The 21371-nt window shown below is 40.1% G+C and overlaps 1 protein-coding gene across 4 annotated transcripts in view; it reads right to left on the bottom strand.

Moving 5' to 3' along the window:
• Positions 1-820: 820 nt before the first annotated feature.
• Positions 821-21371, bottom strand: part of LOC146367931 (receptor-type tyrosine-protein phosphatase mu) — a 160191-nt gene continuing 139640 nt past the window's right edge. For 2 of the 4 annotated variants that reach the window (XM_084913559.1, XM_084913562.1), the window contains 11 exons: positions 16480-16577; positions 14070-14186; positions 13279-13433; positions 11867-12002; positions 9697-9846; positions 9204-9377; positions 8206-8337; positions 5322-5447; positions 3843-4006; positions 3516-3651; positions 821-1753 (listed from right to left, as the gene is read on the bottom strand). In XM_084913559.1, the coding sequence (XP_084769685.1) occupies positions 1700-1753; positions 3516-3651; positions 3843-4006; positions 5322-5447; positions 8206-8337; positions 9204-9377; positions 9697-9846; positions 11867-12002; positions 13279-13433; positions 14070-14186; positions 16480-16577 (1442 nt within the window). In that variant the 3' untranslated portion in view covers positions 821-1699. The remainder of the gene's footprint in view (positions 1754-3515; positions 3652-3842; positions 4007-5321; positions 5448-8205; positions 8338-9203; positions 9378-9696; positions 9847-11866; positions 12003-13278; positions 13434-14069; positions 14187-16479; positions 16578-21371) is intronic. The other 2 variants (XM_084913561.1, XM_084913560.1) reach the window with 2 other exon arrangements.

Below are 21371 nucleotides of genomic sequence, written 5' to 3'. Positions count from 1 at the left end.
GGACAGAAGTTCATATTATCCTCCTAAGACCCGAACTCTTTCATGGCATGCATTTTTAATTTTTCTTTGCCATTTGGGCTGATTGGGACCTGATGAATGTAAAAACAAAGAATTACCAGATTTTTTTGTTTTACCTAATTTTTGTTTCTGAGAAAAATGAGAGCCACATATGAGGACATTCATTTGAAACTTTGATAGAACAGTGGCAGCATAATGTCCTCGTAAGTGGATATCAGGCCCTTGTAGAGCAAAATTAGGTATTTTAGTCTAGACATCCCAAAATGTGATGTCCACATATGTGGACGCCAGGTCCTAGGAGGTTAAAATAAAGAAAGGACAAGTTTCTCAGAGTGAGCTTTGTCACAGCTGATTTATGTGTGTTATTAAGAGGGCTTTGAATAATCTTTATTTTGTATACACACAGTATGTTACGTATATAAAGACTCCCAAAATATAGCCGTTCTATTCCAAGGCGTTAATAAAAGCATTTTAGGAATGACTGTGAAAAATGAGAACAATAATTAGCTTTTGAACTATTAAATCATTGTTAATATTATATTTTTGTAGCATTTTACCGTAATCTTTTTCCTCTGAAACCTTATGGGCATTGTCTATTTGCTCAAAACCAACCAAACTATCTTATTATTCATGCGACTGTGCTTTAAACTGAACTGATATATATCTATAAACAAGTTAAGATAAATCATCATCATCATAAAAAAAGCTAACATTGGATAACACCTGTAGTGCCCTCATCTCTCCAACAGATGCTCCCCTAATGCCATCCTCCCCAGCTCCCCTTAGAAACGAGGCAAAAATAGATAATCCACCTTTTATATTGTAGATACATTTATATAATCATTTTTTTATTTTTATTTTTTTTTACAATGGAATTGCTCCGTCATACAAGATGACTGAAAAAAAAAAAAAAAAAGCACACAATACAGTCAATAAACCAAACCTATAGAACATATGATTGTCACTTACTTGCGAGTCACAAAAAAAGTACATACCGTGAATAAATAATCTACAGAAATATGTACAATATGCACAAGAAATTCAATGGAAGTGCAAATAAAGCTTTGGATCCCTGCACAGGAAATAAGGTAAGCAAATGTGAGCCAGCTGTCCCCAACATACAGTATGAAGCAATAGTCATCCGAAAGTCATAAATTTACAGGACATTTAGTAACATTTAGGCTTTGAGCTCCTGCATTTAATGACTTTTAATAATGAACTGCGTGAAACAAAAATCTGAGAGATTAAAATGGACACATTACATTATGTACAGCGTATCGCATTCCACGGAAAACTGGAGTGTTTTCAGTGCTTGTCGTCCAATGCGGATCAAGGCAACAACCACGGGACTACAGGCAGAGACGGAGAAAAGTAGGGATCCAGAGAGAAGGCTGCTCACTGCAGAGGATTAAAAAAAAAAATAACTCATTGCACCTCTGCTGGCTTCCTTAGCTTGTAGTGACTGAAACATTCTGTGATATTTAACACTGTACAACTCTGCTAACTTTCCCATCTAGATCGAGAAGAAGAAGAGGGAAGAGAGCTGGTCAAAGGAGGTCATGTGTGCACGTCACTCTTGTCGGGTCGGTAACACACACTCTTAGCATAATGCACACATGTGAGCTGCAGTTGTCTGTAATGTACCGAATTAAGAAGTCCTGCTGGGTGCGGTAGCTCCAAGTTACCCAGAGTTCAAGTACTCCAGTGCCACTTCATAGCAAAATTTGTATTGGTCCTAGCAGGAAAGAAGAAACACACAGAGGTATTAGAGATGTGCAGGAGTTGGCCTGAGTCTCCTAAGTCATAAAGTTAGTGTCTCCTAAGTCATAAATGAATACCACAAGCCCTCTGGGGATTTTTGCTATTCCCAAAGGGCCTGTTGTTTGTTTGATAATCATACCATTTAAATCCTATAACTCTGACAAAACATCAATGGGACTTTAAAGTCGAGGCTTTCGGCACATTAAACAATCTCAGTTCTGCACCAGACTGAAACTAATAAATAACTGACATCTTCAAGCGGATGAGAAGGTATTGACTTTATTGCTTTACTGCTTGTCACTATGGAATACGCGTCACAGATGCAGATATATGGACCCCTAATCGTGCGATCACCATCTTCACAATCTTCAGCAGCAGAGGAAACTAACTGTCAGATACTTCTTCTTCATAAAAGTTGCAACAAGCAGCAGCATAACGCATCACTTCCTCTTCCACTGGCGGAAAATGTTTAAATAAATATGAGTTGATTTAATATGGTCCGGAGCTGAATGTTTTTATTGTGTCCTCTTGATTTTTGATTCCTGATTTTTGATGTTTTCTGTGACGAAGGCTTCAAAGCTGTATTAATATAAGTGAATTTTGACATCTTGCCACAGTTTATGTTGAGAGTTGTCAAACTTACGACTCATGGGCCCAGAAGTAGCCATTCAAATGATCCAAGACAGCCCACTAGCTAGCTTTGCAAAATGAGGAAGTTAAAATTACAGAGCGGGTCTGCTGGAGGTTTTTTCACGTTAAAAGGGAGTTTTTCCTTCCTACTGTCACTGCCAAGGGCTTGCTCATAGGGAGTCATCTTATTGCTGAGGGATATCTGTATTATTGTAGAGTCTTTACCTTACAATATAAAGGGCCTTGAGGCGACTGTTGTTATTTGACGCTATATAAACAAAACTGAATTGAATTCATTGATGCACGCATTACAGGGAGGAGGCATCAGATGAAAAGTTCAAAATAGTTAGTTACTGAAGTCATAAGTAAGTAAAATAATTTTGCTCTTTAGTTCCAAAATATCATACATAAAGGTCCACTGTCAGTTGTAATGCACAAGTGAAAGGCCCCAGGACACACAAACTGGGAAATATCAGGAAGGGCGTAAAGCCAAATGAAATATGTGAAGGTAACACTGCTGTGTTGACACCATGTAGTTAAGGCAGTAACTGAAAGTAGCTTTTTTAATTACTTTTTTGTGAGATTAATGAGTTTAAATCCCTGGTGTCATTCGTACAAAACAACGGACAGCGCACAAGAGAGGTGAAGAAGAGAGTGCAGGCAGAGTGGAGTGGGTGGAGATGAATATCAGGGGTGATTTTTGACAGAAGGGTAGCAGCAAGAGTGAAAGGGAAGGTTTACGAGGTAGTAGTGAGACCTGCTATGATGTGTGGTTTGGAGATGGTGGTGCTGACATGAAGACAGGAGGATGAACTGGCAGAGCTATAGATGTTGCTATTTTTATTGGAAGTGACCAGAACAGACAAGTTTAGAAAAGAGTACGTCAGAGGCGGCACAGGTTGAGTGTTTTGGAGACCAAGTTAGACAGCCAAGGCTGATATGGTTTGGACGTGCAGAAAGACAATATGTTGTTCTCTCTGCTTCTTCAGCCATTATACCTAGATTGTTGTAGATTCCCAACTGGTACTGTGAGAAACTTAAAACAATATTCTGATTTATGAAGACTGCATTTATATCAAGTTTTCAGCTCCTGCAGTGTCCCTCACCAGTAGGTCCACCATGTTGGGCTTATTATTCCTCAGTGTCTTGACAGCGTGGAAAACATCCACAGAGCGCTGGTGCTGAAGCATCTCACACACAATGCTGATGGCACAGAATGTCCCACTGCGGCCGCCTCCATTCCTATGGTTGTGAGAGAAAAGTTAAATATTCAAAATTTCAATGTCATCCAAGAAGAGTTCAAAAAGAAAACTAAAGCTGACACTAAAGGCTCACAAAGGGCTGAGGTGTGTTTTGATGCAGTGAAGGCTTTCAGTCAGTAGGTGGAGATGTTTCATTTTTAATACCAGCAGGGAATGAAGTTGGAAACTTACAGACAGTGGACCACAGTGCGTCCCTCTCCCCCGTCGTACTCCTCCTGCCACTTATCCACCTGTCGAATGAGCTTGAGGAAGGAGCGTTTGGACATGGGCGTGTCTCTGTACATGGGCCAACCCAGGAACTGGAACTGCTGCACCATCCGGTAGCCATCCTGAGGCTAGAGGGGGGGAAGGACAACGGTTATCCCAGGTTAATACACATATGTAGGGGGGAGGGAGTTAATCGCTGTTGTATAAAGATGCAATCAGACTGTAAAGATGCAGGGAGGGTGAAGCTAAGCTTCATCAGAGGCTGGATAGAGATGGTTAAAGGGCGCGAGGAGTCGCTGAAGAGATAAGCGTGCAGATAAGACAGGGTGATAGATGACCACAGTTGCTGCTGGAGACAGATAGTTAAGCAATCTAGGATACAGACACTCTAAATCACACTCAGACATATCGATCAATAACACTTGTCGGCGATCATGTGTGATTAGCTTGTAGTGCACTTAACATGCTGTAGGTGCCTCTGCCGGCCAGAGGATGTTACAGCACGTTAATATGAGGAGCGATTATTGACAACAGAGAGCAGGCTGTTGGGATAAACAGCTTACACAGGTGACTGCAGGTGATGCCGGCATGGGTCAGGTGCCTGTCTGTGCAGTGATGTCTGGCAGCTCAAAGTTAAAGGGTCAGTAGACGCCATGTTGTGAGATATCTCCCTTTGAGGGGTCTCTCACGATTCCAGCAAAATGCAAGTGAACTAGATTTGTGATATTTATTTAAATCATTTAAAAAACAAGAGTTATTTCTTTATTAGAAATAATTTAAATATGAAAGGTTCTCCCTAGGGGCTCACTTCAAAATAAATCTAGGGTGTCACAAGATGATACAAGAGACACAAAATAAAAGCAAATGTATTTCTTTTTATGATTTTTCTGACTCATTGCATGAAATAATTTATCCTCTTTTGGCCACTTCAAAAATGATGCAAATGAAACTGTCACCTTTAAAAAGAAGTTGCACATTGTGCTGCGGATACATTAGATTCCACTTATAAGAAGTATGTGTTGGTAGTTTTTGTTCAGCATCGCCGTGTTCTTGTTCAACCCAAAATGTGTTAATTGACGGGAAAACCTGTTTTCTGCTTCTTCTTTTTTTTAACTACATGTGACAATTTTCTCAAGCTGTCTAAGAGACAATTAACTTGTGGCAATCACACCTCCATCCAGTCAACTGGTGCAGTGGCATAGTTAAAGAGCACAATGACTCTGCCTCTGCACAGCTTGAACGGACAGGCCGATGTATGAGTGGGACGTGTGAGGTGTGCAGTCACAGAATAAATTGGCTTCACAGCAGGGAAGACAAACAAGTTTCAAAAGTTACAAATAAATGGGCGGCAAAGCAGAAAAAAAACAAAAAAACAACTACACGTCAGGCTGATCACACAGAATGCTTTTTTGTTTGTAGCTTGTCCATTTTGTGTTACCGTACCCGAGCCGCATTGTAGATCCGGAATATTCTGCTGATGATGTCCTCTTCCAGATCAGCGGAGACAAACTCCACCTGGATGGGTCCGTGGCGGTGGACTCCGTTTTCTGGCCAGTACTGTGGGCACAACTAAACCAAATAGGCATGTACACATACACACACACGCACACACACACATATAGAGAAATGCATGTACACCAGCACGCAGACAAATCAACAAAGGGAAACACAAGAAAAGGGAAGATGACTTATTAGTTTCAGATCCAAACTATACTGACTAAAGACGGTGACTCTGATGTCAGCTCCTTTTATACACTTGCAAAAAAAAATTAAGGAAGTCTGAAGGCAAAGTGACACGGTACAATAGGTGAAAAGAGGTGAATTCATTCAATACAAAGTACTTTTCTTTTTAAAATTGAACATTGAACATTTTTTTTTTTAAATTTGAAAACATTCAATACAAAAAAGAAATTTTTTTTTTTTGATATTGCAGAAACTAAACATAGGTGTTCTCCAAGTATGGGAGCTTTCTCCTAATCAACTAACCCTTTGTTCAACAAATCCAACTGAAATTTCTCAAAATCTTTTCCCCCTCTTTAGAAAACATGCACATTCTTTGTTCCTTAAAAGCAGTTTAAAAAAATTGATTCATGTCTAAGATGAAAAATGTCATCAAAGGCAAGATCATCAAAAGATTGATGGAAAGATAATTCATTGCCTGTATTTTTGATGAAAGAAATGTATTGTTCCTGTCCTTTATCTGGTATATTCCTACAGCCCAAGCGGCTAAAAATTTCACACCAACAAACTTGACAAATTTCATCTTCAGCAGAATTATTACATCCTTTTAACATACATCATTTCCAGCCAAATAAACTTTATATGTTTAGGCTGAAGCTGCAAGAGACAGTTAAAAAGGTCTGTGGCCACACCCATTTCCCCTCAAGGCTGTCTCCTTGGGTAGTTTTGTACCACTTTTAGCACTGACACTGCTTTTAAATCACTCTGCGGATGTCTTGTTCTAAATAGCTGCACTTGTTTGTCTACAACATGTCTGGATCTCCACCAGTGGGTCAAAATAGTCACCATTCAACTTTTATTTATTTTTGGGGAAGAGAACAAAGTGATAGGCTGGGAAATCTGGCAAGTAGGGTGGATGTAGAGTGAGGATTTGTTGCTGTGGCCTTTTCAATGCAATTTGAGTGGACCAACAGTGTCATGCTAGCACTGCTACGGCATAGAGTGCCCTTAAATCATCTTCCTTCTCGCATGCCTTTCTCTGACCCTAGGGAGGCATTTATGGTAAACAGCCCTTCATATGTAAACTCTGACTTGATGCTCAATCTTTAGGCGAGGACATTTATTCTCTTCGCTTCATTCTCTGAAAACCGCTGTTTGGCATCTGGGGCATAGTCAGAAATCCAGCTCTTATCAGCAGTGATTGTGGACACAAATGTTTGGTCCGCTTGACACAGAAGACTGGTCTCTACACAAGATCTGTGGTAAAATTGCAGATGCAAACAAGCAAGTGGGTGTCAGAGCCGGACTTTGAGGGGCTGATAAAGATACCAATCGTCCTGGAGGCTGTGCAGGGTTTCATAAGCAGTCGACCCTGAACAAGAGACGAGTCAAATTTGGAATGGGCATGGACTTTCTGATCTCTTATTGTAAAATAACAAATTACAAGCTTTTGCAGTGTCAGATGGACAAAGCAATGCTACCTTGGGTTTTGCAGTAAAAGACTGATTAATCAATATTCAATCAATAGATTGTTTCCAAGAAACACTAATCAGCAGTTAACTCTAATTACAAGTCTTAAGTGGCAGTTATCAATATTAAGACTGACTGCTCTTGTGCACTGAGCAGAAACCCCCTAGGATAGCCTCGTAAAAGCAGTAAAAACCCCTCCATTTCCGCTCCTTTATGAGAGAAAGCTCAGTTAAGAACTTGCACCTGTGGAGCCAGTCGCCAGCCTCAGAGCTCTAAATCAGACAAATGGAAGCTTACACACAGATGGACACGTCTCACGTTGACAGACATGTCATGTCACAAATGCATGCCACAGTCATAAACAATCAAGGGGAAAAAAAAAGGGACCATCTTGGAGAAATGCAAATAACAGACCTCAACACGGGAATCCAGACGGACACGGAAATATTCGCTTACTTTGTGTCTCTTACACACAAAAGCAGAAGCACATATGCTCTGTGTGGCAGCTTAAGCACCGCTTTCCGCCTTCCTTTTAGAGCCCATCAAAACTTGACAAATTCAACAGATGCAAAAACAAAGATGTTGATGGAGAAGATGGTAAACCTCCCTCGCCTTCATCTACTCCTCAACCTCCACCCACCCCCTTCCTACCTTCCCACCTGCGCTGCTTTCTTGGCTTGCTGACGGGCTGGCTACAGTGAGAATATTGAATGAAAGGCCTTTTCTATCCAGCCAGTCAGCCAGTCACCTAGGGAAAGGGGATTTGGATGGGGAGAGCAGCCTGGCTTCAGGCTTTGATCCCCGGGTGTTATGACAGAGCCTCGGGCTGAGAAATCTGGAGTCTCTTCCACAGGCCTTCTTTTCTTCGTCTACTTTTACAGCAAGTCCTATTCCTTCCACTCTGCAGTATATACCTTATTTCAAGCATATTCAGTATTCATACAAATATATAGTTTCTCTAACATAGATACATCCCTCGGGGTTTCCCTGGGTTTGTGAAATGTAATCATTCAATCGATTCCCATCAATGTCCTTTTTGCAACTTTCAGATAAAAAAAAAAAACTGTCATGAAAGAACTCATGTCTCATTTGTTTGTGAGTAAAATTCTTGCAGTATCCCCTTCAGGATTTCATGTGCACGCTATTTATTTAAGCAAATGTACTGGGTCGGGTTTACCTGTGCTGGGTCGACATCATTGAGCATTACTATGGATGTGCAGTGGTAGTCCAGCACCAATCTCCAGAAGTCCTTTACTGTGTTTGGCAATGGGTGCTGTGTCACTATGAATGCAGAAGGCTGCTTGTAACTCTGGAGGGAGGGAAGAAGAAGAAGAAAAAGAAAGAGCTGATGCTGAATAGACCAAGTGCATGCTTTTGTGCAACACTGTCAAGAATAAAACCATTTCTAAAACGACCTCCGTCTCTCAACCAGACTTCCTGCTGAGAGCAGTTTTCTAATGGAGATTCCATGTCTAGGGAGATTATTTTAGGACAGAGCACTTTTAAATGTGGTTTCTGGCTCCCAAATGTAGCCCAGTGGGGACTGAGACAATCCTGTACCTGAAAGGTCACCTGCTCAATCCCAGCAAGAGCCAAAAAGTCTATCAGCGAGCATGTGCCTTGTCAAGGTGTTCTTTGTTAGGTCCCCTTAAGAATTGCTAGACATAGCATTTTCAATTGTTTCCTTTGATGTTTCTTAGATACTGACAGATAAGTGCTTAATTAGAAGTGACAGCGATGCAGAGATGTTGTGAAGTCTTAATTCTGTGGCAGAAGCTCTTAACTCAAGTAAGTCCTAGGTGGCTGCAGTCCAAGTTAAAAGTCTCAATGAGTAAATTTCAAGTCAAGATTGCAAGACTTAAATCTGAATTTTGACTTACTATACTCTTTATAAAAATTAGCAACATTTAAAAGTCACATAAAAATCAGCATTGTATAGCTGGCTGAAATACCAACATGTCGTAGGTCTTACTGCTACGAAAAAATGCAAAATACCTGCTTTCAAATCAGCAACATTTTAAGGTTCCAGTACACAAATACAGGCAACTGCAGTTTCACCACCTTGTGATTCAGTGCGACTTTACCACTTTAAAATTACAGCGATGAAATCAGCAAGATGATCTGAACCAGCATGCAAGCAGACAGACTTTAAAGTGTAAAATGTTTGACCCTTACATCCATCAGAGCGGCATTGATGTAATTGGAGCTCTCGCCGTCTATGGTGATCAAGAAGGGAAGGCAGCGGTCCGGAGGCAGGACGTCCATGCAGCGGTTCTTCTCGTGGTTTCTAGGCAGCAGGGCGATGCTGCAGTCTTCCACCCGCAGCGTGGGAGTCACCATATTGAGTGTCTTTGAGATTGAAGCAGAATTACATGGTGTCATACTGACGCAGGAAGGTAAGCACTTGGGTTTTGAGTGCGCTAATTATCTCCCGATATGGTAATTAACAATGCGATTCTTTGATCAGTTACATTAGTGATAGCTCCGACTCCCTTGAAGTGACTGGGATAAAACTTAGTGCGGTGGCGCATTTCATATAGATGCATCACCTATTTATATAAAGTACGTTTATGCACAGAATTTGTTTAAAGCAGCCTCGCGCTTCAGATAATGTGTCATCATGAATTTGCACACACTGTATGTCTAATTACGTTAAATAGCTCCTCACCCTGAACTCCTCTTTAATGGGGCTGGAGTTGGTCTGTGGGTCCAGGCGGTTCATGTCGTAGTAGACGGAGCGGAGCTGACTCGCAGGAATGGTGGTGTCGCCACAGAGACATGCCTCCAAAATGGCATCATGGATGAAGACATACTGCTCCTGAAAAAAACAGCATCCTCATTGCGCATCCATCAGACATCTATGACTTATGACAGAAGACAAGCTCCCCCCCCCAAAAAAGAAAGTTTTCTTTTATTTTTTATTTCTACCACTGCTATAAGCAGAAATATGTGAGCCAGGGTTTTCCTCTGTTTTTGCTAGAAAAATTCAGTGACCTTTCCATGACCTTACTGGGATTATGCTTTACCCCCACGGCAGTTTCTGTGCCTAATATTTGTCATTGTCTTTGTTCAAAGGTTACAATACATATTTTTGCATTTTTTGGGTACACAGCTTATTTAAGTCTCTTATAAAACCCAGAATTGTATGACATTTTCAAAAACCTTAAAATATTTAGAAGTCTAGCAGAAAATATTTTCATGAATGACTTGACCTTTTCCATGTTTTTTTAGGATCCTATGAAACCTCAGTGAACTTATCAAGGTTAGGATTTCCTCATGAGTATTGCTATCATCGTCACAGGAAGGTTAATGTTTGAGTTCTTATATAAAAACAAAAACAAGCAAACAAACAAAAAACCCAACACCCACTGTGCTCAATAGCGTGCGGTCTGAAACATAAAATCGTAACACATTTCCTCCTCCTCAGTCAGTCACTCAAGCAGTGGACATGGCAACACAGCTTGAAGCTTGATGCAAATCTATTCTGAAGTGACATTTCCAGCTGACACTTCCTTGTCACTTTGTACCAAAATCCACACACATGCACAGGGGTCAGATTTACAGATTGAAAGGGGAACATGTGTTGCCATTTGTTAAGTCTAAAGCAGAACGTGAAATGTTGACCTCAGAGTTTGACTATCCCTGCCTGGGTCAGTAAGACCAGCTCTATCAATCCGCAGATTGATAGAGCTTATCTGAGCTCATAATACATAAACAACAACAAAGCATTTCATTTCCGTGGTTAAATTAAAGCATGGTAGGATGGTGGTGTGTGGCCGCGGGGCTGAGGAGCTGTGCCAACCAGCCAGAACACCTGTGAGGGAAAATAGACACATACACAGAATTTGAAGGTCACTGAACTTGAGGAGAGTGACTCAGGGTGAGCAGCCTTTGGTCTCCAGTTGCTCAAATCCCAATCCGGACGTCAGCGATGAAACATTTGCCCATTAAATCCAATGACGCTTGTGATTTAAAGGGAATTACGGTGAAATGATGCATTCACCGAGACTATGGACACCTCCAGATGGCCGGTGTTCAGGAAAGCACAGAGTCTTTCGGTTGTCCGCATCAGCGTAAAACTACAGGATGAGCCGGGGATGTTTTGAAACCATCAATATGAGCCAAATCCTCAACACTCTAAACCCTTTTATTACAACGCAAATTGCCAAGCACTTGTGTTTACCACTTGGAGAGTTAGGGTATGCACTCCAGTAAACGTCCTTTGTGAGAAATTATGATTAAAAATGTAACAGTAGTGCAAATGGTAACAATAAAATCCACACTCCTGTTCTAGACATAAATATGCCAGCTTTGAATATGAATATAATTCAAATAATATTAAAAGCAAACTAAAACAAGTAGAGCACTTGCTTAACATCAGATTATGTTAATTATTTGGATTGTTTAATTACATAATGAACATATCTGTGTTTGAGAAAAATGTTACACTTGAACTGGCACTTGAAAGTGAATGACAGGAAAACATTAAACTACCGTATTATACAGCATTTACAAAAATAATGAGCCTCATCAGTCACTGGGAAAATGCTTAAAAACCTCTCGTGGATCACCTAAGCAGCAGAATTAACGACTAATAAATGACAGGCGATGATTTATTTGTTCCAAATATAAAACATGCTTTTAATGACACTGCTTCTGGCTGGTATGAATTCTCAGCATTTGTTCAGGACCAGAGAAGCAGGGGGCTCAATCTAAGAATTATTTATTGATTCTAGTTAATCCACTTTTGAGGACCAAAACCTGTCAAGCTGCAGTCCTGCAGTTCTGTATTTTACTGATGTCTCTGTGGAGAGCTGTTTAAACCAGTCGTACAGTACCTCAGTCTGAACCATGTTGACCCTCCGTGAACGCAGCTCCCTCACACAGTTGTAAATGTCCACCACGCCCTCTCTCTCCGCCATGTCCAGCATGATGTCAATGACGATGAAGCAGCCTGTCCGACCAGCTCCAGCGCTGCGGACAGACACGGATTTTTATTCATGAGAAGTGAGGGTTTTTTTTTTTTTTTTGCTTTAAGTTTAAAGAAATATAACTTTTATGAGGTGGAATAAGATTAAATGATTTCCCTAACAATAAAAAGTTGAGCACACTAGGGTTTCACATCAACAGCTTTACTTGATCTGTTGCCAACATTAAGAGTGCCCAGAGGTCACTTATGTTTCAAATTGGCTATTTAATGCAGTGATTACCAAGCACCACAGGGAGACCAGCTCAACTAAATTAAAAAAAATTAAATTACAATTTAATTAAAGAATTAAGTGGACCTGAACAAGTTGAAGCAGCAAAGCTAACATTAGGTTTAGGTGGCATGTAGCTAATAGGGATGCCTAAATTACTAAAAACAGATAAAAACCAAACTAAATAGCTACGTATGGAATAGTAACAGCAAAAAACTGTTGGCTAACAATGTGAACAAATCACTGAAACTTCTAAAATATACCTAGTTGAAACACTGTTTCACTATTAGCTAAATGTAACTAGTTTAAAATGCTAGCTAAAACGAATTAAAACAATGAAGGTTATTGTAAAAATGGGGCCACCAGTTGAACATAAGCTAAAATTATGGATTAACAGTTGCTAACAAAATGAATAAATGATTACTGGCTGAACATAATGGATAAAATGGTAATTTCATAATGATAAATGTATATCTGTTTGTGAATGATGGAAAAATAATGGGAATTGTTAGCTTGCTAACTTGCTATCCAAGCTTGTAAATATGATAAATGGTAAACAGAAGGGGTTTGTGAGCTCACCTGACAAGGATTGTTGGAAACCACTAATTTATGTAATGTTACATTACGATTTATGTTTTAGCAGTTATTACGATCCCATAATTGTGACCTACACTGTAGTGTACATTAAGCCCAATATACAGTACAGTAGAGGTGAATCAAATTTTGCTTGTTGTGTACACAGTACTATAAACACCAAAAATGGCAAATGATATTTAAAAACCTTAACACCACAACATCTTTCCATGGATACTGTCCCAGTTACTAATACCCAGTTTTGGGGACTAGTTCTTGGATTAAAAGACTGAATGAAAACGTAAGTAACATACCAGCCACAAGGCAGTACTTAGCTATACATATGTAACTTCTGCACTGAGCCGCTATTAGTCTAATGACTATTGTATAAAAATACGCAAATCACAAAAATAGGTACACACGGGTTAGAGCTAAAACATAAGTATCAACAAGAGTTCTTCGTCTGAGTGCACACCAACCTGCAGTGAACCACCATGGGTCCGGCATTGGTCAGGGTCTTGGACTTGACTCTTCTAATAAACCCCAGAAGGCCGGTGGCGTGATATGGCACACCGTGGTCCGGCCAGCCAGTGAAGTGAAACTGTCGGATTTCCCGGATCTCATGAGCTCCTCTCTGAGGAACACAGTTTAAGCACACAAAGCAAAAGAGAATGTAGTGAGAAGAACATGGATGTGTGAAGTCTTTCTAAGGTAAATACAGGTTGAATTGAATACCAACACACTCTTCATCAAGATCCAAGAAAGGTTTGTACAAAGTTTAATCTAGCAATGAACAGGATGTTTAAGGCCAGTGTAGCCATGTGTCTTCACCTACTGTAGCAGCTATCTGTCATGCTGATATTATACAATATGCATTGCATTAGTTATCTGGGCACTTTGCATGTACCATAAAGAACAGTATATTCCTCTATGTTATATTGGTATGTGTGTTTATTCTTTGAATGGATATTGCCTGAAGATTTTATAAAATGTCACAGTAGAATGTAACAATTAGGAGTTGTTATATGGTATAAACCAATAGTTAAAGAGAAAAATCGAGAGTTAGAAATGATTCTATTAGGTTATATTAGGTTAGGTTGCATATTAATATATGTTAAACATCCATCCATCTATTTAATAAACATTGTCATAAAGTGCTAGAGAAGCCTTATATATGTCCTTCTCCAGCTATTCAGGTAGGAAAGCTACATCTGAAAAGTTATGACTGTATTTATAACTGGAAAAAAGTGTTTAAAAGGTTAAAGTGTACCTTCTCTACAGCAAAGGTCCTGATGACATACTCTGACAGCAGCTCAGTCTCTATCAGTGTCACCTTGATGTCTCTGTAGATCTCCGTATCATCAGGCCAGTACTTACAGCACTTCACCTGAGAGTGACACAACCAAGTGTTTGACACAACATCCTCACAAGCTGTATGCTAACTGCAATGAATTTATATTCACAATGCTCTACTTCACTGCACACATTCATATTAGAATTTCTGCAAGTTGCCAGGCCATAATTTTTTCCAATAAAGATAATTGTCACATAACATTAGCCCCCATTTGCCACCTGATATTTCAGCTTTTGAAGCATTTCTTTCAAATCAAAATGAGATTTGCTTCATATTAGTTTCGGCCCCCGGTCAAGGATCTGCTGTAAATGGGAATCTTATGTATCGATGGGAGAGTTCATTCGCACGTTATTGCTTTTTCATTCTCATGTCGATAATGTGAAAATGAGTCTAAAGGTGGACTGCGCAAAAACCTGGAACAAAACAGTGTAGGTGCAATGGGGGTGTGTGATTTCTCCACCTTAAAAAATTGACTACCAGTGTGGTGAAATAGGATAAAACATAAAAAAAAAAATTGTGTACAACAATTAAATGAGGGAAATATAATGACAATCCAATATTGATATGAAATAATAAACCCTGAGCTGTTTAAAACAGATTTCCCAACAGAAATCTAAAACACCCCACTGGAAATATTACTTGTATTAGGTATCATAAGAGCACAAAATTACCCCCCCCCCCTTCCCAATTAAACTGTTGATACAGAGGGAAGTAAGGCTGGTAATAGAGATTGAGATCACGGAGGTATATCAGAGAATGATCATTTTTGATGAGGTATAAATGCGACATCAGCCACAAGTAGATTCAATTTTCATTCCTGGCGTCTATGCGCTGATTACGAATGAAATGAGATTTTGGTTTGTGGAATGACACAGACAGAGGGGGACTTGGAGGTCCCTCTCTCTGACACCCCTGATGACTAATCCCTGATGACAATCACAAATCCACCGTCCGCTTCCAGCCAGATTGAGTTAGGCAAAAGCCATTACCTTATTAGATCACTCTATCAGGCGCCTAGTTTGGGGGGGAATTAGCCTTTGGGCTAAAATATGCCAGCATAGACACAGATGTTCTTTTGTGCGGGCACACTTATGAGCACGTGACGAGCGTGCACAGGTCTTACACGTCGTCACTCATATGGATAGAGTGTATAGAAAAGAAGCACATGGAGCATCACCTCATCACACACATCAGCACGCTGACTTCCAAACCAAATCTCTCGTACATTAAAGTGTGCCGAGCACCGCCCCCCTGTCTGAAACCAGCGGGAGAGGCGCTGCGTGTGCTTCTGTGTGTGTGTGCCAGGATTTCCCAGAGTTCATCAGTGACTGTGCCGAGCAGATGGCCCACTGTGATACGGTGGAGTGATTTTATAGGGCCCTCTGTGGAGCTACCGTCACTGTGACCAACTGTGCCTACCGCCCGCCATTGGACAAGGATCATATAACAGACGGTTTGAGGGCCGGGGCCCGCCGAGTACGGCGCAGAAGCTAAGCAGGTGTGGAGAAGGTGCGGGGTGGGGTGGGCTGGACTCCGCTACTGTAGAGGAAAGGCCTAATGAGGTACCTAGAGATGGGGCTATGAATCATTATCAGCTCTGCTACATTTAAGCCCCACCAAAAATGCACATCAGCAAAATCAAGGTGCGCCTCTTTTTAAAGGGCTTTCAGTGTATTTAAAATTCTTAGAGAAAAATCCCGTGGCAGTCAAAGCATTACACTGAACGTTAAGACCTTCATTTTCTCTTGATTATAACCTAACCAGGAGGAACTAAAGTGCGAGTTAAGTGGAACAAATTAGGACTGAAGCAGGGCTCTGGGTTTTTTTCACCCCCTGAGGCAGGCCACATGCTGTAGTGAACAAGAAAAGTCCAGGCTTTACCATTAGTTTGAACATTATGAACTGTCCTCACTACTCAATAACAGTCCCCTTTTGTCCAGTGAGGACAGCATTAAGAGATGTTTCTGCTCGGAGGAGCCTGGAAGGAGCTGGCGGCTTCACCGGAGTCTAATCTCCTGTTATAGAGCCACTGAGATGAAACAGTAGTCAGACGCCTGGATGCCTCTCTGGTAATGAAGGCCATCAATCAGTTTCTTCTCACTTCTCACTGATCAGATAGATGGAAAAAAGAGCTGGCGGCACACGAGTCCCATGCCTCACTAAGTCAGCGCGTGCGTGCACACAAACATCTGGGGACTGATGTTCAAAGATAATAACAAAAGGTGTCTCAGTTTGCCTTGAAATACAATCAGGCTGTTAGTCGACTGGGGGCAAGGTAATCTTATTTGAGATGTGCAGTTCAAGTGAACGTGTCATAAATACTCACCCTGCCCACTTCCACCAGGTTGGTCACCATGACGATAGCTGCAGTGTTCTCCTGCCAGACCATCCTCCAGAAATCAAATACCGTCTCCTGCATGGGGCCTAGGAGAGACATGGAGAGGAAATTACATTTTACAAATATTTTTTTTCCCCCCAAACCTACCTTAAATATCTTACAATAGCTTCACACAAGTATTGGGGTGTTGAGGCTTCGGTCAGGTTTTATTGCAGTCTAGCTCTTTCCCTTAACTACTAACAAATGTCTGTGGGCTTCAACGCATGTTACACATTAACAGTACCCTTTAAAAAACTACAAGTTTGGCATCTTGTAAACACATCTGGTTAATCTGGTTCATCCAAAAACACGTTAATGCATAACCTTCAGTGGTTCATATATGAGCAATAATCAGTTGCATATTATTGCTATTATTAGTGGTATGTTGGCTCTTATTAGTCGATAAAGTGCACTTACTACTTTTATTTTGCATGGCCATATTCCTAAACCACGAGGCCATTACCTAAGAGTTTTCCCCTCCTAATTACTGCAGAATAAGTCTTAGGCTACAGAATTATTTATGAGCGAGCCTCACTTTAGACTGCAAGACATATTCAGAGTTATTTTCGGGTTATTTGGATAATATTAACACTTGCAGTTTGCCATTTTGTTATATAAGAATAGACGTTTCAGAGAAAGGACTTGTAGCATTAACACCTTACAGACACAAAACTTTGTAACTATCAATGATTAGTATGCAGGAGGGTCACTAGGGTAAACGCTTAGATAATAGTCCAGTAGTTGTAGAATATGGTAGTGCAGAATAAAGCATTTGTAAGTGTTTACTAATGACTAACAGGGGACAAATGAACTCTAATATGCATTCTAACAGGCAAGCAGCAGATTGTAAATTTGTGTACCTTAAAACAATTACCTAGGTTTCCATGTCTCCAAGTTTATTTTCATATTTATTAGTGGAAGAATTTGTTTGCCACAATGGACCATCTATCACTAAATTTGGTAATGCGCTTTACTGCTGACGTGCATGCTGTGGGTAATGTTTTCTCATCAATAATGTCAGCTTCTTCCTCAGATTAACTTCCAAACATAAATTTGGTGGTATTACTGACATATTGGAACAAGAGAGTTTACAGGGCATTTTCTCCAACATTTTCACTTCACGGATCTAGCGCTGAAAGACGTGTCAGGTATAATTTATTCATGGTGCTTCTACATCAGATTCATCACATAGTGCTTACTCTACAACACACAGCTTAAACGCGGATGAAAACGAGAAAGGAAAAATGAATCACAAATTTAAATATGAGCCCAACGGCTGCTGTTCTCCGTGCGTCCGCACATGCGTGTGTATGGCAAAGCTCAAAGTAATTACCACTACATCTCATCTGTTCAACACCAACCTTTCCAACGAACCGGACCCAAATGTGTCTGGTGAACATCAAAATAAATGAGCAGAGAGCCAGTCAATGCCTCCAATATTTAAAACTTCACTGAGCAATAATTGTGGGCTGAATTTAATTATTATTCTGGTTAATTAAAAATTATTAATATTAGTTTTAATCAAGCACCAAGTAGAAAAAAAAAAATTACTTCTGACAAATTAATTAGTGAATGCAAATCTCTACAACTGTGCATTCTCCCGAGTTGGCCCGAATTACCTGGAGACATAACAAATTATGCAGACACACACAGGCACAAGCTAAGACAAAACATGGCAGATACACAAGCTGCTGGCGTTTTCTTCGTTGTCATTTATGTGGCAGGTAAATTTAATAAACCTTAGGCCACTGAAACCTGTAAAATCTCAAGTCATGAAAAAGAAAAAAAAAAAGAGAGAAAGTTTTCCTCAGGAATGCACAAAGTACGCACCGCAACTCAGCATCTTGTAGAACAACCTTTATCAGCAATTAGTAAAATAGTAAATCTGTATGGCTTTGTAAGTCTCTCACATCATTATGGAGGAATTTTCACAACATTGCTTCAGTTCACTGAGGTTTGAGGTCATTTGTTTATGCACAGCTCTCTTACAACATTTGGACTTTGGCTGGACAATTGCAACACCTTGATTCTGTTGTAGATTGGCTGTGATACTTGGGATCATTGTCCTGTTCCCAAAACTCTCAGACAGATGGCCTCACATTTGACTATAGAATATTTTACTAAACAGAACAGTTCATAGTTGACTCAGTGACTTCCGGGTGCCTAGGACCCTGTGGCTGCAAAACAAACCAAATCATCACCCCTCCACCACCGTGCTTGATGATGGGTATGGGGCATTTATGCCAATATGCTGTATTTGAGTTTCTCCAAACATGGTGTGGTGCATTATGACCAAATATCTCCATTTTGGTTTCATCTGTTTAAAGGAAGTTTTTCCACAACTTCTTCAGCTGTAACTTGATAAACATTAGCCATGTTGCTCTAGAGAGAATTCATGAAGTGCATTTGATTAGCAGCACCTGGCTGCTACTTACATTCTCAATTCCTATGGAAGCATAAGGATACACTTACTTTCATACAAATTTGAACAATTGTTATCCAGTTAGGAAACAAGGATACTTTGACCTGTGATGTGCCCTAAAGGTATCTTAAGGAACACATAAAAGTTTTAGCATATTGTAGATATTGTTGGTTACTCGGGAAGCACATTGCACCTCCTTTCACTTTAGCAGTAAATTAAAGAGTCTAGTCCATGACAACACTTTGGTTAATCAGAGGACTTTGTACACCAGATAAGGTGAGCAGTACAAAGTGGAAAAAATGAAAAAGTCATTGGGGAAATTTGTGTTGTGGGTTATGCAGATGACTTTCACCTGGGAAAGTAGGGTTCAGATCCCCTATGCAGCCAAAAGCATTATTTTTAGTGTGTATAAAGAACATGTGCATGGCCTTGAAGGGAGAGGATAGTAGCAGGAAAAAGGTTTCCTATTTAAAAAAAAAAAAAAACTCACTTTTTGGATTTATGCCACCTGCAGCTGTAAGCACTAGATCACTAGGACACCCAGGGAAAGATCTATATAAAAAGCAGTAACAACAACAAAGGTGGGCATGAAGAGTTGTTCTGGCTACTGCATAGCTATACGGGCTTTAGTATCTGGCTTGAGTGCCATGATCATAAAACCACCAACTACACAATTAAAAGAAATGAACAACAATTTGAGAAACCTTAATGAAGAACTAAAGTGCTTGAATAAAATTACGAAATCATTACGGGCTAAAATAGAATGTAGTATAAAAACACATTTAAATATATCATATTGTATTGTTACTAATTTGTTTTGCCTTAGTATGAGGAGCTGCGGCAGTTCCTGGATCCTATCATTGTGCTGTTTGTGCTTCTTATTGACTTACGCCTTCTGCAACAACCTAATTTCCCTCAGGACATCAACAAAGTGTCATCACCATTTTATTCACTTGATTGATCAAGCCATGTTTGATCTGCTTAGTGGGGTGCCTAAACACATCCTCACTGTCATGCATTTAATTGTGCAATATTGTTTGACAGAGTTTAAAAACATCTATTTCTAAAAGCAGATAAATTAAATTAAAAAGACACTTTAAAGAAATGAAAAACAAAAAATGATTCAAAACCAACCATCATTTCTGCGAACACATTTCCATCCTGTTTGTGCTTTTACAGTAAAAATACAAATAGCATCTATCTCAACTAGACAGCTAGAGAGTTGGAACAAGACTACTCCATAACTTCCATCTGTATTCCCCTACTTCCTGTGCTTTGCATGTGGTGGTATATCTCGATTTAACTGTAGGACTTCGGTTTCCGTCTCTACGATAACTACCCAACCTGATTGAGCCACCCACTCCGCTACCTCCCACACTTGTCCCTGAGGAAAGATGCACATTGCTGAGAAGTTTGGGAGAGGAAGAATGAGAAGCAGGACAGCTGGTGTGTAGGACTTCAGTAACACAATACTACTTGGCATTATATGATAAACCATCCAATGGGAGGCTCCTGCCAAGCTTCAGCCAACTAATTTATGCTTTGTTGTGAATGCAGAGATGGAGAATGGGTACAGATAGCTTCCTGGACTGTAACTTGATGACACCCATGAGGAAGTGAGTGTGCTTCTTGATAAGTAGATATACAAGAACAAAGGAATTGCTAACACAGTTGATTTGACAACTTTCACACTGAACGGCTTCAAATGTTGAGGAAAGAATTTATTTTAGACTCATTGATTTCTTAACCAATCTCCATTGAAAAATAGCATGCTTTTAAAATCCTAGATTTCTGCTGCTGTAAGCTGACATGTGCCACTGCAGTCAATGAGCTGTAAAAGTGGAGCTTTTATATTATCGAGTTCGCAAAAACCTGTTTCAGTAAGTTAAAAAATGTCTAGAAAGCACCTCTTTTCTTTAGCCATAGGCGGTGCTGGGCCACAGCATGCAGCCTGAATGTCTTTGCTGCACTTTTGACTGACTGATTCTCCAAGTATCTGTAACTCTTTTGAAGCCACTGAACACAATTGTTTCATAAGCACTGTTTAATATTACTTTGCAAAGTCACTCAATGGTCTTTAGTTGGCTTGAGATTTGGTGACAGCCAATCCTACTAGCAAAAATGTCATATTTTAATTTGCATAAAAACATTCAGTTACAATTTGTATCTGATGCTAACGGGACGCTGTCGTCCTGAAAGAAATCACTTCCATCAGAACAGTTTGTTTGTCGTCTTCTATTTTAAGGGTCACAGGTTCAGGCTTTTCTTTTCTTTATTCTGTAGTATGATACTGTGAGCGCATTGCAAGATTTTTAACCAGAACCCCCTCATTACCTTAACCTTAATGTTCATGTTTGCTGTTGATGCTTGTGACAGTTATTTACATTTAATAGGAATCATGTTATCTGGATTACACGGG

Source organism: Perissodus microlepis, chromosome 18, assembly GCF_051167445.1.
Source record: "Perissodus microlepis isolate ML-2025 ecotype Zambia chromosome 18, ASM5116744v1, whole genome shotgun sequence".
NCBI lineage: Eukaryota > Metazoa > Chordata > Actinopteri > Cichliformes > Cichlidae > Perissodus > Perissodus microlepis.
Note: the sequence above shows the minus strand (reverse complement) of the source record. Positions and strands in the feature narration are given on the sequence as shown.